The sequence below is a fragment of the Pan paniscus genome, chromosome 17 (assembly GCF_029289425.2).
Source record: "Pan paniscus chromosome 17, NHGRI_mPanPan1-v2.0_pri, whole genome shotgun sequence".
NCBI lineage: Eukaryota > Metazoa > Chordata > Mammalia > Primates > Hominidae > Pan > Pan paniscus.
Window position 1 is genome coordinate 86247813 of NC_073266.2, and position 18174 is coordinate 86265986.

Genomic DNA, 18174 nt, shown 5'->3' on the forward strand with positions numbered 1-18174 from the left:
AATTTAAATGGTATATACTTTTTAAGTACCCTATGGAGGTTAAAATCCAAAGAGTATAAAAAGCATATCATTAATCATTTACAGAAAAAATAAAATAGAAAATGATAGTCATAACACTACATAAGAACCTCATGAAGAGAAAACAAAAAATGTTATACAAGCATTTTTCAAAGCAAATAGATTGAGAAATGAATTACATCATAGGTTATTATGAAGCGTGTCAATTATAAAATATCATTAAAAAACTAAGAAGAGGTAGTCCCCTTTTACATATGGTGTGTATATTACAACACATAATTTTCACTCTATCACATTTATAAAAAGAACATAGAAAGGCAAATACATTTTCAAAATTCTTTATAATGCATTGCATCATCACTCTACCCTAGCCTCTATTTTAATACTTAGTAACTAAATGTAAGTGATGCAACTCCAGAACTGACTCCTGAAATTTCATCTACAATAGTCATCTCCAATTACATCAGGAGAATCCCTTCTTAAGCCTAAACCAAAACTCATTAAAAATTTCTCAAACATAATGACTAATATAAATCCTGGGAGGATTCAGTACCTCCCACTAGCACTCCCCTCATACAACATAAAGTTATTTCAAAATTTATTTATTCACAAAGCAAATAAAATGAAACACGGTAGACAAGAAAATACAGTGAAAATTACATTAGTAAGCACCACAAACTTTAATATATAAAGATCACTCCTAATCCTCTGAATTTTCTCAAATAATTTGAGACAGTATTGTGCCACCAACAAACTCATTTTATTTTAATTTACCTTAAAGCTATTTAAAGCTATCAGTATAATATATCCCATTAAACTCATAAGTGCCTATACTTTAAAGCCAATAAAGATTAACACAGCTTGAACATTCTCAAGAACTTTCACATAATCATGTGAAATAATTATAAGCACCGACTTTCTTTATATCCCATCAAAATGTAGATTTAAAAAAATCAACGACAAATTCAAACCAACAAAAAGTGCTTACAGAGGAATTTGTTTCCTTATCAGTAAAACCTTAGGGATCGGTAACTTGAACAGATCCTTTGGGTTTTAACTATGTCACATTCTAAGTATAAAATGCACGAATACCTCACAGCTGGCAGAAAGCAGTATGTGATAAATAAGGAAAAATATTTTAGCTGTATCTAAAATACATTTTCGAGTATCAAAGAGTATGGATGAAAGCCCAAGTCTGTTCAGAACAATAATATCCCAAGGCTTTGTTGAAAACTCTGAACCAGGCAGTCCAAAAGCAAAATTATCATAAAATAAAAATTAAGATTCACAGAGTTGCTACACGTAATCGAAATCTGGAAAATGTATTAAAAATCACTGGGGAAAATTCTTCTATAGACAAAATGAATTTAAATGTGAGGTTAACAAGTATGTAATACAAACCATGGTCTCTTTGTTTAAAATATTTCTTTGGATACACTGTATAATCCTATCTTCTCTCATAAGTAAATAATCAAATAAATTTTACCTAGGTATGTCCTTAAAATATGTTTGTTCAATACAGTCTATTAAAATATATTTAATTTTCAAATATTAATAACATACAGTAAAGGCCTTTCCTAATAACTTACCCAGATACTCTGTGAGCAAACTCAATAATATCATCTTTTGTTCGTGGTCCTCTATAATTATATGCCAAGTCCCCTTTTAATCTTCAAAAAAAAAAAAAAATTAAAACCTGGATTGTTCTAACAGTTTTAATATTTAATGTTAATCATTATCTATTGTTTCATAAAATTATATTATATAAAATAGTAAATGCAGAGAAGTTTTAGAAGTAGCTCTCATGTAAAATATGGTAGACATTAGGCTCGTCAGAGGACGAGTAACACAAAAGAAAAGAGGCTGTATTCTATTAAAATTACATGAAAATATTTTACTCTGCATTTGATAAGTGCATTGTATCTACGCCTTCTGAAAAATAATCTACACATTCATGGTCAAGAGCTTGGAAAATTAAAGTACTATAATTCTCATTATCTTCCCTGTCAAAAGGTAAATGAAAGGACAGGGAAATAAGAGTATTTTAGAAGAGGCAAAACAAATGTTAAGCAATACAACATTACAGTTACTTGATGCTCCAACATTACAGAGTAAAACGATGCATTAAAAACAGCTCTTCTAGAAACTTACAGAATTCTTCAAAAGCCAACCAATCAATTAATCTGTGTGCCTAATTAAGTAAAATTTTAAAAAGGAAAAATTGGGAAGCACAACAGAATACCTACAATTAAAATTAAACAGAAGGAAACGAAAGGATGATTTACTTAACACAAAAAGTAAGAGGCTAAGCAAACATTTTTAAAAAGTGGGGGAAGGAAAAAGGTCAACACAAAACCCAAGATATAAATTGAATTACTCAAATTTAAAAATTTGAGATGTTAAAATATTTTTTAAACTTACGTTATTATAAAAATAACTTTCAGAACAATTCCACAGCTCCCCACATTACCAAAATAAGATTAATGAAAATCATGAGAAAATTCAATGAAGTCATGATTATAAAACAAGTCCTTTAGAATTATCACATTTCTTTCAACTTGTACACTTTATTAGACTTGATCAACACCTACAGATTAGAGTATCATCAACTTTGATTCTGTTTTTATCTCACAATCCACACTTGAACTCCTCAAGGGTAAAAGACCTTTCATAATTTATGACTGTATACTTGTCCTGCACAGTGCGTGTCACACAGCAAGCAAAACACGTGAATTAGCCGTAAACAACATGATTGCTTAAATACGAAGAAAAGCATAAAGAAGCAGTCCCTCTCCTTTAATTACATACTTCACCTATGAAGAATGGCCAAACCCCAATCTTCAATCCTCCAAGGAATCTACTAGAAATTAACGTAATAAAATGTAAGTAGAGTGAACTAATAAAAATACACATATAAACATACAACACTCAACTTACAGCTTAATTGTTGGATAACCTCGAACTCCAAACTCTGAAGCAATGCCTTGATAAGAAAAAGAATAAAGCATTCTAAATTTTTTTTAAATATGAGAAACTAGGTAACAAATGAGCCTTTTACTTTAAAAATAGAGATATTTATATAACCCATATAGATACGTTGTTTTTAAGTCTTAAGATTATAAAATCACACAAAAGAAAAAAACATGACATTCTCATAGAAAACAATTACTTAATAGTCCAATCTGTGACCTGCACAAAATACTATGACAAAATAAGAAATGCACATCAAAAGAATAGTTAAAAATTTATAAAATACTTATTTTAAAAGATATACTGGTAAAAAAATTAAAAATAAAAATACATAAGTACTTCTCATTTGACTTCATGTCCAAGACAAATATTTCTTCTAGGTCTCATTTACTCCTCTCAAAAAAAAAAAAAAAAAAAAAAAAAAAAGCCCATCTCTTCTTTTAGTGTTTTTTGAGTTTTCAAATAACTGCAGTGTATTCTAATTTTAAAAGCATAACTTGTATTTGCAAAATTAATTACTATGGTCAACAGAGGATCGAAAAGCAACTTTGTTTTAGGAGTTTCTGCTTTTGTGATAACCTAGAGTAATTTTAATTATCTCAAAGATTATTCTGAAATCCTCACATGAATTAAAATGAGAATAGTTGCTACAATATCATCTTTTGCAGGGAAAGGAGAAATAGTAACAAAAACAAGCAAATATAAAGAGGGAAATAAGACCTTAAACAGTAGAGAAATCATATGCCAAATTAATGCAACACTACAGACAAAACGCCACCAGGACAAGAAAGAAGAAATAAAATATTCTCAGTTAACACACGTTATACCATAAAGATATTTACAAAACTATACACTAGTATATGAAAAGTCCACTGTATTATTCACATGATCTTTCCCTTTATAATTGTCTTTGTTTCCAGGGTATTTTGTTATCACACTTGGGTAAGGAAGCTACTACATCTGAATTCCAATTTAACAATCACTTTAGTAATCTTCACTAATCTTTGGTTTCTCATAAACTCGCCAATTCAATTTACAAGAATAAGGGCAGTCGATTTGTGAAAATATCCAAAATTTTTCCTTCATTTGTCAACTCTAGTTTCTCCCTTAAACATGGAGATAGGTAAATAGAGGGACCTGGACAATGGCTGACACATATTTTCCTAAGAGGTAGCATAAACAGCAGAGGTAACAATTAAGAACTCAAGTTCTGAAGATACGGGTCCTGCTTCTGAACAGACATGCAAACTCAGAGCAAGCACATAATTTATTTGTGCCCGTCTGTAATCTAGGACTTCATTCTGTCAAGTATGTTCTAATTGGAGACTGTGGGTATGGAGACTGCTTTCTTCCCAGCAAAAACACAGAAACTACTTTGGGGAGATTATGTGAATAACAAATATTTTTAACGACCCCTTTCCAAATTAAGAAGACAGGGAAATATCTCAAATTAAGAAGACAGGGAAATAAAATCCCTTATTACCTTCAATTAAAACTCATTTTATAAAACTGCCAAAACATAAGGACTAATATAATTGATTGAGGGAAAAAGTTATATTCCACTAGTAATCCCTTTGTATAACTTAAATTATATCAAAATGTATTTATACACAAATCAAATAAAGAAAATACAGTATGCAATCAATGAGAAAACACACTGGTCATGCTTCACAGCCTGATATTGTGGATCCCATGATAAGCCTCAGAGACAAAAATCCCAGCTCCACACTTAACCCTCTTACATCATTTCCTCGACCTCAGTATTCACATCGAGACAATGGAGATCTATCACCCAACCCACATCCCTTGGCTTCTTGACAGTTAACATTAACCTTCGCTTCTGACATAATTTTAATTGACAGTAACTTCTATAAAACTTCAGTCTTAGATTCCTCTAAAAGGGAATGACAGTATAACATTTAAAAAAAGCCTTTGGGAGGCCGAGGTCAGTGGATCACAAGGTCAGGAGATCAAGACTGTTCTGGCTAACATGGTGAAACCCCGTCTCTACTAAAACTACAAAAAATTAGTCGTGCACGGTGGTGGGTGCCTGTAGTCCCAGCTACTCGGGAGGCTGAGGCAGGAGAATGGTGTGAACCCAGGAGGCGGAGCTTACAGTGAGCTGAGATCGAGCCACAGCACTCCAGCCTGGGTGACAGAGTGAGACTCTGTCTCAAAACAAACAAACAAACAAACAAAAATTTAAAAAAAAGCAAACAAAGTGGGAGTTATAAACACATAATGACCCCAGTTAGGACTCTAACTTCATTTATCGCCTATGTAACTCTGGATGTTTTTGTTTACTTCTCTGATTCCCCTTCTGAGAATACTACTCATCTCGTAGGGCTACAGGTTGGGATTTTAAAACGAAAAAATAGATGGAACACAATCTGAGTCTGGCACATAAAAGATTCTTAAATGCTAGATCCTTTTCCTTTCTACTCTTGATCCTGATTTCATTAATTAGCTGCTGACACATCAATGCACACATAGTATTAATAAAATTAATGTGCAGAATATTTTATAACTGGCGTTAATATTTTAAAATTGCACCTCAAAACAAATTTGTGAGGAGGAAAAAATAGTGGCGATTCAGATTAAGAAACTAAAATAGGAAGATTCGGTAACTCGTTTGAGAGCAAACAATTTTGTAAGGAAGAAAAAAAGGTAATTAAGATTAAGAAACTAAAACAGGAAGATTCAGTAACTTGTTTGAGAGCAACATTGATTAGGTAGCAGGGCTGTGATTGAAACTCAGTCTAATTGACTTTAAATTTTTTTATTCTTTACTTTTTCATATTAGAGAGAAATAGTTTATATAGAAATCTGAGCTCAATTCCTTCGTAAATTGAAGAGTCCATTTGCAACAAGAGTTATAGCTTTGAAGTTTTACGATTTTAAATGTTTATAAAACAAGATTCGACATGAAGTCTTCTACTTCATTTCTATTTTCTTCTTGAAATGGTAACAGTTTGATGCTAGAGGTAAGTAGGAATGTGAATCATGGTGATCTTGGATACTAGGCCTAATTCTGTTTCTAACTTTGATGTGCGAAATTACTCAGTCATTTCACTTCTAGTTACCTTGTTATTTCATCTATAAAATGGGAAAGGGCGAAAGGAGTCAGGAGTTACTCAACCTCTAAAGTCCTTTTTAGCTCAAAGATACTACCTGTTTTAGTATTTACTGAATGTCACTATGGTCTAACATGAAAAAGGTATAACATATGGCAGGGGTTTACCATCAACTGAAGACACTTTGTTTTCTAAAAACAGTGAGTAAGGGGGTAGGAGGAGATTGGGAGAGAACAGAACTGGTATCTAGTGGGTAGAGGTGAGGGAAGCTCCTAAACATCCCACAATGCACAGGATTCCTCCTCCCATCCAACTCCCAACAATAACCCCACAGAATTATCTGGTCCAAAATGTCAATAGTGCAAGGCTGATAAACCCTGAAACACAGTCACTGACTTCCTCTGCACCAAAAAAAAAAAAAAAAAACCCACAGAACTATCCAGCCCAAAAATGTCAATAATGCAAGGCTGAGAAGCCCTGAAACAGTCACTGACCAAGAGTTTATAATCTAGAAAGGCAAAATTAATTTTTAACTACAATCTACGAACAAGATGTCAGAATGTTATTGGCCAGATGTCATTCCAAATTTACACATGAAAGAGAGCTAATATGTGATCTTTATCATAAAATGATGTCACACTTAGGTTGGAGAGTAACAGAATTTCAGTGGTTCCATAATAAAGATCACCATGCCACTACAGGTAATATTATGTCATATTTTAACTTCCAAATGAGAACTATTTTAGCACTCATTTTGAACAGGTATGTACAAAAAGAGAAGCTAAAACACCTATCTGAATTTACACTGGACATAATTTTTATATTATTTGGTTATGGTATTAGTTAAATCCATGCATCAAGACATTTTGGTACAATTCCAAACACAGACTAGACTGAGTCATAATAGTTCAAATTTCTCTAGTTCAAAAATTCTGTACACACAGATTTGCTGGACTGAGTCTGATGGCATTTGCTTCCAACCACTGCAATGATTTAATACATGATTGAGAAATGAGTTATTATCAAAGACTCCTAGAAATTTATATAAACTTGATCACTTTGAATAGTCTTATCTCACCCCAAACTAAAACCCTGTAACTCTCTACCAAAATAACATTCCACACTTTGTGGTTTTCCAAACTCAGTGTGCAGTGGAATCATCTGAAGTGCTGCTAAAAATACAGACTCTCGGCTGGGCACAATGACTCATGCCTGTAATCCCAGCACTTTGGGAGGCCGAGGCAGGCAGATCACCTGAGGAGGAAGGCAGATCACCTGAGGTCAGGTGTTTGGGACCAGCCTGGCTAACATGGTGAAACCCCGTTTCTACTAAAAACACAAAAAATTAGTTGAGTGTGGTGGCACATGCCTGTAATCCCAGCTACTCGAGAGGCTGAGGCAGGAGAATCACTTGAACCCGGGAGGTGGAAGTTGCAGTGAGCCAAGATTGCACCTTTGCACTCCAGCTTGGGCAATAAGAGCAAAACTCTGTCTCAAAAAAATAAAGAAATAAAGAAATAAAATAAAATAAATGAAATAAATAAAATAAAAAATACAGACTCTCAAGACCCAATGGCAAAGATTTTCACTGTTCACCAGTAGGACTGGTGTGGGCCTTCAGAATCTGAACTGACAGTAAGTACCCAGGTAATTCTATTGCAGGTCATCTACAGATTACATGCTGAGGAACAGTGATACCGCGACTGTCTGAAAAGCAACCTACTGGCCTGCAAGAGGTATCTATGAAACAGCCAATCCTTTAGTGTTCTATATATAGGTAGACTTAGAATAACAATGGCAGATGACTTGAAAGTAATTCCATTTTTTACCTGTTTGATTCCAAATTCTACTAAAATGTCTGTATTTCAACTGCCTTAAAAATTTAGGCAAACTCTGAAATTCACAAGGCAAAAATCTGTTTCTAATATGTGAACGGTGGTTTTGAATACTTAACTTCTTTAATACTAGGAAGATACGTTTCTTCACTACACATAACACATTCCCTTGGTGCTAATATTTAAGTGGATAATGCTTCCATCACTGACATTTTACTCTAATAATGGTCTAGAAAATAACATTAGACAATTGACTTATGTTCACAAGTTACTGTTTGTCTCTTCCCACAAGAATATAAGTTCCATAAGAGTAGAAAGTTTAATCTGTTTTGCTCAATGATGTATCACCAGTACCCTGGTATGTGCCAGGCATATCCTAACATGGTAAGCACATTAAGTGTCTGCTAAATGAATGAATGCTAACTCCACAACTTTTCTACAAAGGGACTTTTTTTTTTTTTCAATTAATTATGTTTGGATAATTCAAGTAGGATTTCCAAGCAAGCCACACTACGCAAGGTCGGGGGCAAGTAGTTGAGAGAGGGGGATGGTGGAGGTTTAGCATTCCATATCCAATGAGTAAAAAGTCGCAACCTGTATATGAGGTCTTACTACTGCTTTTTAAAAATAGCATTTAAAACACTTTCTTCTCTAAGTGACTCAGGAAAACAATCTTGGCTATGTTTTTCCCTAATCATAGTGCCACTTAATAAATAGTAGTACACAGGGGCACTTAATACTGAATAAACTAATGAATTAGATACAATAGAATGTGACAATGAAAATTGTTAATTATCAATGAAGTATTACATGAACACTTTACCACTAAGACTTTTACTGGTTTATATGCACTATTTTTCTCATTGACTATTTTTCTTCATAGTCCCACATTCCTTTATACATGACTCCACTGACCTATTCAAGTGATCACAGCAATCTGCCATTTTTGAGACTTACTGCTCTTGTTGGTTTATTCATCTTTCTCCCTTTATTATGTTGTAAGCATTTCCAGGACAAGCAGGATTTGTCTGGATCTTTCTTTAACCTCTAGAGATTAGCACAGTGTTTGACAAATAGTACTTGGTAAATATTGATTGAGTGAATACATGAATAAGTGCATCTATGAATAAATATGTGTATGCACATCTAATCAACATATATGTGTATATATGTATATATATGTATATATGTGTATATATGTGTATCTATATAGTGTATGTGTATATATGTGTATATATGTGTATATATGCGTATATATGTGTATATATATGTGTATATATATATATATGGAAACAAGAAATTACTTTCATGAGCAACAGAGGAAAACGATAACTTCTTAGACACTGTCAAAAGCCTATTTCAAAGAAATATCAACTCAAACATATTATTCTCCCTCTCTAACAATTTCTGCCATTTATCTCTTCTCCTCTCAAAATTTCAACGTTTCATTTGGGTGACTCAATAATTCCAGCACTAATATCTCACCTACACTGTAGGTCCCTATTCACAAACATCAGTTAAAAGACCACAAATTCAAAATCATTGGTAACTTAGAAATGCACATAAAATTAAAACTGATATTTTGCATATACCCAGTGGTAGCATAGTTCAGCAACTATGCTAGGAATCTCACACTATTATTGTTTTCTTCACAGTACAAAGCCAACCAATCTGTTACTTCTGTGATTTTAGTATGGGACATGTCTATGAAAATTACCGTTTCCATTGTACTCTACTGTCACCACCCACAACACCAGGCTCCCAGCATCCAACACCAGGATATACACACAAGGCTGACTTAGATGATCTCCCTGTTTCTACAAACTCTTTATTTTCCATCCTAAAAGCTGCTGACAAAAATATTTTTATCAAGTCATCGCCTTCACAAAAATGTGTATTACCTCCTACTGACAAGTGATAAAATCCAAAACACTGCCTGACCTGGGAAGCTCTTAACAATGTGGCATTATCCTTTAGTGTCATATACGTGCAGCCATTGTGCTAGGGGGTTTTAAATACAAGATATTAATATGATTTCCACAACCTTGAGGATTATTACTCTCCTTTGTAGCTACAGAAACTAAAATTAAGAGAGGTTAAGTGCTTCCCAAAGCTACAAAAGTAGGACATGGCAAAGTTGAGATTAAAACATAGCTCTGTCTTGCTCCAAAGTAAAATTGCTGATTTCCTAAAACGAAATATACATTACGTACTTCCACTTTCTTCACTAATGAAAGAGAAACTGCAGGTATTGAATACAAAAGATTTTATATCTGCTGGATCATTCAAACCTCAAAACTACCAATAAAAGAAGCATTATAATTAAGTATTTATCAATATGGAAACCAAAGATTGGTTTGTTCAGAAACTTTCTCAGTGTTACACAGCAAAAGTAGCAGGCAGAGCAAGGATTTGAATACAAATCTGCTCTCTGAAAGCCATGCTCTTTCCAAATTCTATGATACCTCACACTTCTCTAAATTTAACTTCTTCTTTTTCCCAAATCCTTTAAAACAGGTGTTGGTATAAAAGGTCAGATAAATATTTTAGGCTTTCTGGGGCATACAGCCTCTGTCACAACTACGGAATTCTGCCACGGAGGCACAGAAACAGCCATAAACAGATAACAAATAGCTATGCTTCAATCTAACTCTATTTATAAAAATGGGTAGTAGGAGAAATTTGGCCTACAGACCAAGGTTTGCTCACCTTCACTTCATTCTGTTCTCTAGTACACACTCATTAACCTCTTTCACACTCTATTATTTTGCTCTAGTATTCTTTCTAATGTGAAAAGCTTCCTGATCCTCACTTGTACTCACCCTAACTCAATTCATCCTTTAAGTTCCCATTTTTTCTTTACAGCACATCTCAGGCTACTCAGAAAAAAACTGATTCTGAACTCAAGTAGCAATAGCAATAGTTTAACACTCATCCTTTTACAGCTGCCTCATATAAACCATCTAAAGTGGGCTCAAAGGAGAAAAGATGGTTTAAACACTTGTTAAGCATAAGATTAACACATACTACATACTACATGTTCAATGGCTAATTCATTTAACTCATAAAGTATACAGTCTTAAATTATTAAGATAATTGAATTTTACATGAGCAAAAAAAGTCTTCCTCCCACCCTGAATACTGCTGCATATAATTGTTTTTGCTGTGAGAACAGTAAAATAAACTAAGTGAAGGCTTACTAGAATAGGAAGTAGCATCCATCTTTCCAACCTTAACTGGAGAACCAATGCTTTTCATCTCAAGACCAACTTCATTCCAAATCGGTTCCAGCTTTTTACAATGGCCACACCATGGTGCATAAAACTTGTTTTAAAAAAACAAACAACAAACAAAAAAAGATAACGATTAAAATGTTGTGCTACAGTAAATATGAATCTTAATATTTAAAGAATCCCTTTGACTAAATGATCTAATAATGTTTTAGACAAGAAGTTTAAATATAATTTTTAAAGTAGATACATAATGAAAGATCACAACATACAAACATAAACCTAGATACCTCAAAACTGGTACTATCTTAAGCTCATTTTAATTGACTACTGATTTAAAACAGATATACAATTTACAATAAAATTGTCTTTACTTCCAAGGAAATGTTCTATATGAAACATTTTATATAAAATGAATCCACAAAATAAACATATATATACCATACAACATACACACCTAATTGTTAATGATAATATCAATCTATTTCTATTACAAAAATGTCAACATAGTAGGTGACTTTGCTGAGTTCTATTGTAACCACTGGCAAGAAGGGGAGGTCATTAAGATGACTGGTTTGGCATAGGGACAAGCCAGGTTGATTAAACTAAAGTCAGTCTTTTACTCTTCTTTAGAATTACCAGATGGTGGAGGTGATACTCAGGTTCCCCTAGTTAAGCGGTGTTACAAACTACTTGTTATATTTTCATGAAACAAGATTTTTTAACTTTATACTATGAAAATGTTCAAACATACAGAAAAGGAGAGATAATTAAACAGTGGACCCTCTGTCAACTCTGCCATTCTTTTTCCATCTCTTTTGCTGCTATTCTACTTTTTGCTGAGGCATATTGAATCTCAACTATCATAAGGTTTAAATATATTCCAAACTTTAAAGAAAGGAAGGTGAAAATTTAATTTTGTCCACTGTTAAGATGAAAATATGACTTTGACTAAGTGACATTAATATACTCAATCTCTTGGAAACTATCAAGAAAGCAAGTGTGAATTCTGTAATAAAATCATACCCTATATCATTAAGATATAATCCAAAAGTTGACCTCATTGTAAGACAGGGTTCCAACTTTTCCTCTTAATACCCTCACCCCCAAAATTTCATCAAAAATATGTTCCCTCGCATGGAACCTTAAAACTCTAAGGTTCTTTTTAATGTAAAATCTCAAATATAGTAATACTTAAGAAAACAAATTGAGTATATACATAAGCACTAGCTGTTTACTGCCATTTTTGGGTAGAGTAGAATAGAAAATAATACTTAAAATGGTAGGGGTGGGTAATTAGCATATAAAATTTACATACTTACATCTACAAGCCAAATGTCATCATTTCGATTTTCTTTAAACCTAAAAAACATGAAAACAAATGTTCGATTGTATGTTTGTGTCCACTTTACAACTGTATAGTATAGGCAGAGATAATACATTGATAAATATAAGGGAAAGACCCAAATTCCTTCAATAATTCTTTACATAAAATTTTTACTCAGTGACCTATCCATTAAACATCTCAAAGATAAAAGCAGAGAACTGATCAATGATAAAGTAATTAGGAGGAAAGACTCCAAGAAAAAGAATTAAAGTAGGACTTGGTAGAAACACAAACAGATGCCTAAGCTCCTTGCCCTTCTAGAACATTTTACACCTGTGTAGAAAAGGTACCAAAGGAAGCCTGAGGCTGCTATGCTTAGAAATAACGGTTTGTAAGAATGGTCCTTGGTTGGCATCTGGGAACTTGGATTTTAGAAGTGTTCTCACCATTTCCTGGTAATGATGGCTCAGTGTTCATAAAATGCTCGTGAAAAATATTGGATTGAGGAATTCCTGTGCTGAGATCCCAGATCACTCCCCTGAGACGTGTAGTCCAGCAGGGGTACTGTACCTTACCATCAGCTGGTTAGGCCCAACCTTTAACTGTCCCTTAAAATGTTCAACCACCCCTGTGGATCAGAGTTTACAGCACATGACGAGCCCATTGTTTCACCCATAATTGGGCTCACTGATGTGTAGCTTGGGCCAAAAATCCAGGGTCATTATCACATGCAGTGTTCTTAAGGTAACTGAACAGGAAACAAAGGTGGTCTTGTAGGGCCTAGACAGTGTGGCCCAAGTCATTGGAACACATAGGAATGGCTAAGCGAAACCCAGAGACATGTCAGCTGCAATCAGTAGCCACAGGAACATTGCAGACAGAATGAGAGGCCCACCATGTTCTATCTGCTGAGAATATCCTGGCCCACTGGCTTTATGAACCTGTCCCTGGACAGTATTGTTAGCCTTGAGCGGGGTATGACAAGCAAGCAGCTTTTTCACGTTGTTATGGTGTCTTCTCACAACTGTTGCAGTCCATGCATTCTTGCCCAATCTAGGATCCTGTGTGAATTTCCATGAGCCATCTCTTGTGGATCCAGGAGGCAAATGGTTGCACATCTGCTTGCTCTGGAGCAAGGAACAATTCATTTTCCACATTTAGCTGACGAACAGTTTGCTCTTGGTAAAGGTCCCCTTTTTCAGCATAGGGACCTTTCTGGTGAGCATCCACATGGGTAACAAAATGGTTATTAGCAGCAGAATCCCTTCCTCCTCCTCAGGAAGAGTTGCCCCTGTTAGGACACTCTGAAGGAGGAAGTCTGTAGTGACACACCCCATAAGGCACTAAGTTTAATAAGACTATCTCCTTGTTAACAATCGTTCTTCTCAGAATCAAAAACTTTTCTGTAAACAATCAGCGAGCATCCCCCATGACCCAACAGCATGAGCAGCGAAGTGCCCCCATGGGACTGTCAGGATTTTTGCTCTTACAGAACAGCACTGTATGATCACCCTCTCACTGCACCCATTTGGTCACGCCATCAGGTGTCCACGTAGTCAATCAGGACAACAAGCTAAACTGAAACTAACAATCACAGCTTTATTCACTTACTGTGACAGTGCAAGTCAAGAGGTTTAAAAAAAAAAAAAAAAAGAGGCACCAGCTCCTCAGTGTTCCATCTCTCCCCATGAAACAGCACCAGGTGAGTCAGGTGGATGAGACACAGATGGGAGAATTCATCTCATTTCCTACAGCACTGAACAAAAGTCTTCTGTCTCTTTATGGGGGGGTGAGAGAGAAAAGGACTAGAGTAGAAAAGTGCCTCCGCTGACACCCTCAATAAAGATGTTTTAGCAGAGATGCTCAGGAGATGCCTCAGGTGAGGTCCCAATAAGGAGGCTGCTAAACAGAGACCACTGGGTTGGGAGTGTAGACATGCAAATGAGCGTGGCTGGCCTGGGAGGCCGAATCCTTGACTACCACTCCCTCCAGGGACTGCAATGCACCGGTTATACACCAAGTTTGGTGTAGGGAGGGCACCTTCCCCTATGCCAGAAAAAGCCTTGCAATTGTCTGTGGTCAAGCCTGAAAGATCACACATAGGAATTTGGGTCTGAAATGAACCTCCTCACTTACTATAAGCAAGGCTGATTAATGCTGTCATACTATGAAGATAAATACAGTATAGTTACCAAATTCTAACACCCATTCAATATAATTAAAGCAAAAAGACATAAATACAAGGTAAAATAATGAGGAAAAAAAGAATATGTAAAAGTTTGCCAGTTTTTTGATCTCATAACTATTAATAAAACTCTTCTGGGCACACCCTCACGTTGTATCGATATAGAGCTTACAACAAGCGAAAAAAACGAGTAATATATAAAAATTGGTTCCAATCTAAAATATTAGAATCCCATGCAAATATTCAGATATCTGAGTTGAACAGTTAAAATAATATTTTAAATATATATATATGTATACTCACGATTCATCTAAATCTTCTACAAATCCTTTACAGACGACCATATCAAGTACAACAACTGAAAAAAAAAGACAAAATGTACACCATAAATGCTGATTATTTGGCTCATACCGTATAAGCTCAGTCATCTCTGAAGTGTTTTTGACCTTTCACAACCTACCAAAAAATTCATCACTGATGCATCCCAGGGTGCAAATGATGCAAAAGCAAAGGTAGTTCATCCATTTAATAAATAATTAGTCTGTATGCAACCATATCGTGACCGGCCAAGTTCTAGGTAAGCCAATAAATCTGATACACACAGTTCCTTTTTCCTCCATATTTTCACTCTCATCTTACTTCTCTTTTTAACCATCCTATCTTTTTGGAATACAGATAGACAGCATTCTTCTTTATTTCTTTTGCTTTAGTAGCAATTACCTCTTCCGTAAAAACTCCAAATGCCATTCAAAATATTTCCCCTCAAATAGATACGTAGAAAGAAAGTCGAGCTGCAACTCTAATACTTATTACACGGCAGTGCCTGACACAGAGTGGGCTCTAAAAGGTTGTTAGGTGAGCGGACCCCAGTGAGAATGAGGGCACTCCATGCTGACGGGAGGCAGCTGAGAACCGCTGACACACACTCAGGTCCTTTTCACACCGCCCAATCCCGGCGGCCTGACCCTGATCTGTCCTCGACCACCCTCTCTGAGTACTGGTGGTAAAAATCCTTAAACGTGACAAGACTCGGAACCTAAAGCCAAGGCAAGATTTGGTCGTTAAGCTGGGACGGCGGCATCCTTCTTGCCCATCAAAGGAGTAAGCTTTATTGAAACTTCTGCCACAATGAGAAAAACACAAACACAAGGCAGCGCGCCCTTCCCACGTCCAGCATTGGTCCGGCACAGCGGCGGCGGAAGGGCCCCAAGGTGTCCGCTCCGTCAGGGCCAGGCAGGGCGGCGCGGCGGGGGCGGCAGGACGCTGCCGGGAATGGGTGGGCATCTCCGCGGACCCCGCAGGCCTCGCCCCAGACCCAGGTCCAATCCCGGCCCCACGGCGGGGCCGGGTCCCACGCGCCCGCCAGCGTCCCGACCGCTGAGCCCCCGTTACCTGTGGCGCAGAGCCGCAGGGCCGTCCAACTCTTCCACGCTGCCATGCTAGCCCAGGAGAGCTGCAGAAGCTGACTCTGTGCAAAAGAGGGATAAAGACACTGGGGTCCGCCGCCTGCCCGCCCGGAAAGGGAAACGGAGCCGACCCGGAGCGGAAGAGAAGCACCGCGCCGACTACGGGGGCGGGGCTACCCGGCCAGTCTCCGTCTCTGGCTACGCGCGGGAGTGCGGCGCATGCGAGGGGAGGGCAGCGCCTGCGCAGTCATGTCTTAAGAATCCTTTGCGCTCTCGGCGCCCCCCTCCACGCCCAGGAGCGAGGGAACCCTGCGTAAGGGCTTTACTAGGGAAAACGGTGCTGGTTCACTGGGGCGCGTTTCCGGGAAGGTGAATACCGGTGAAAGTTATGCTGAGGGTGAGGTAGGCTCTGACGACGCACTTGCAGGTTGAATATTGGCACATCATTTACTTGTTACTCCCGTGTGGTGAGTGCACCTGTGGGTTTTGATGCTGGATCAAATTCCTGGAAAGAGGCGCGCATTAAGACTGCGGATTGCTGAGCTGCGCGACACTCCGTATTTTTCCAAAACGTATTTGTAATATTCTTTCAACCTGCTTGCATAATGGGACATCTCTTAAATGCAGCAAGCTTTAATGCATTTTTGCCAAAGTAAGGATTGCCTCTTTAAAAACTTTCTCTTGAAACTTGAGAACATGAAGTTAAGCGTAGGATATTTTTTGATGGCTCTTTTCTGATTATTTTGAAACTAGATAAAGTAGTATGAAATATTTATATTGCTACCTGTTTTTTCTTCTATACGACAATGATTTGTAAAAACCATACACTTTTATAAGACGGTTACTGCAGCAATCACTACTTACGAACTAGATGAAATTTTTATGGGACATAAGGTCCCAGAGAATTTAGATCAAACCAAATTTTGAAAACCTGTGACAACAACAGAAGGGGGACATGATGTCAGCCGGTTCACCTTAGGTTCAAAATTCCAACAGGCAAAAATGTCATAAAACGTCGTTATTCCTAGTGACTAGAAGATTAAATTACACTCTAATTGAGAGCAAACCCTAAATGTCACCCCCTTTGTGCATGCAGCATGGTATCCAGCGCAAGCCCTCTACAGATTCAATTTTTCTTTTTCTTTCTCTTTTCCTTTTTTTCTTTTTTTTTTAAGAAAAAAGTAGACTAAAACGTAAGGGGACTGTTGAAATGATGGGAATGTTCTCCCGGTGGTGGTGGAACAGCTTTATAATAGTACCATCGCCTTGATACTCTTATACAGAAGCTTTTCTACTTTCTTGGCAAGGTCTCTGAATGACCCATATTCAATTTTTTTTTTCATTCTCATGTATTTCAAAGTTTTCTGTCTTCCACAGCATGCAAAATGAAGTAATTTCTTCTTATATTTGCGTTACAGTTTAAGTTCACATGTGGACAACAACAAAAGCCAGTTGACCTAGATCTGTGCTTTTCAGTAGTGTAGCCACTAACCACATGTGGCTATTGAGCTTTTGAAATGTGCCTAGTGTGATGAAGTAACTGAATATTTATTTTTTTTAATTTCAGTAAACTCAAAAACTGACACTTGATTCAGCTATTGGAAAGTTTTTTAATGTGGTTGGAACAACTGAGGTATGTGAATCTACTTTTTCAACTGTACATTTTATGAAATCTAAATACTGATCAAGTCCCAGGCATGGGTGGCTCATGCCTATTATCCCAGCACTTTGGGAGGCTGAGGCAGGAGGATTGCTTGAGGTGAGGAGTCTGAGACCAGCCTGATCAACACAGTGAGACCCCATCTGTACAAAAAATTAAAAAATTAGCCAGATGTGGCCTGGCGCGGTGGCTCATGCCTGTAATCCCAGCACTTTGGGAGGCCGAGGCAGGTGGATCACGAGGTCAAGAGATCAAGACCATCCTGGCTAACACAGTGAAACCCCGTCTCTACTAAGAATACAGAGAATTAGCTGGGCATGGTGGCAGACACCTGTGGTCCCAGCTACTTGGGAGGCTGAGGCAGGAGAATGCATGAACCCAAGAGGCCGAGCTTGCAGTGAGTCGAAATCGCGCCACTGCACTCCAGCCTGGGCGACAGAGCGAGATTCTGTTTCAAAAAAAAAAAAAA

General features: G+C 36.8%; 2 protein-coding genes across 11 annotated transcripts in view; one reads left to right on the forward strand and one right to left on the reverse strand.

The window, feature by feature from the left end:
• Positions 1–16218, reverse strand: part of TMX3 (thioredoxin related transmembrane protein 3) — a 40985-nt gene extending 24767 nt beyond the window's left edge. The window contains exons 1-6 of one of the 2 annotated variants that reach the window (XM_003827284.6): positions 16032–16218; positions 14943–14997; positions 12450–12489; positions 11098–11221; positions 2956–3001; positions 1608–1688 (exon numbers count right to left, since the gene is read on the reverse strand). In XM_003827284.6, the coding sequence (XP_003827332.1) occupies positions 1608–1688; positions 2956–3001; positions 11098–11221; positions 12450–12489; positions 14943–14997; positions 16032–16077 (392 nt within the window). In that variant the 5' untranslated portion in view covers positions 16078–16218. Of the gene's footprint in view, positions 1–1607; positions 1689–2955; positions 3002–11097; positions 11222–12449; positions 12490–14942; positions 14998–16031 lie in introns of those variants that run through there. The other variant, XM_055102596.1, reaches the window with a different exon arrangement.
• Positions 16219–16312: 94 nt separating this feature from the next.
• CCDC102B (coiled-coil domain containing 102B) overlaps positions 16313–18174 on the forward strand; it is a 368750-nt gene continuing 366888 nt past the window's right edge. For 5 of the 9 annotated variants that reach the window (XR_008621924.2, XM_055102590.2, XM_055102591.2 and 2 more), the window contains exons 1-2: positions 16313–16447; positions 17613–17678. The gene's annotated coding sequence lies outside the window, so the exon portion shown is untranslated. Of the gene's footprint in view, positions 16698–17612; positions 17679–18174 lie in introns of all 9 variants that reach the window. The other 4 variants (XM_055102594.2, XM_055102593.2, XM_055102595.2 and 1 more) reach the window with 4 other exon arrangements.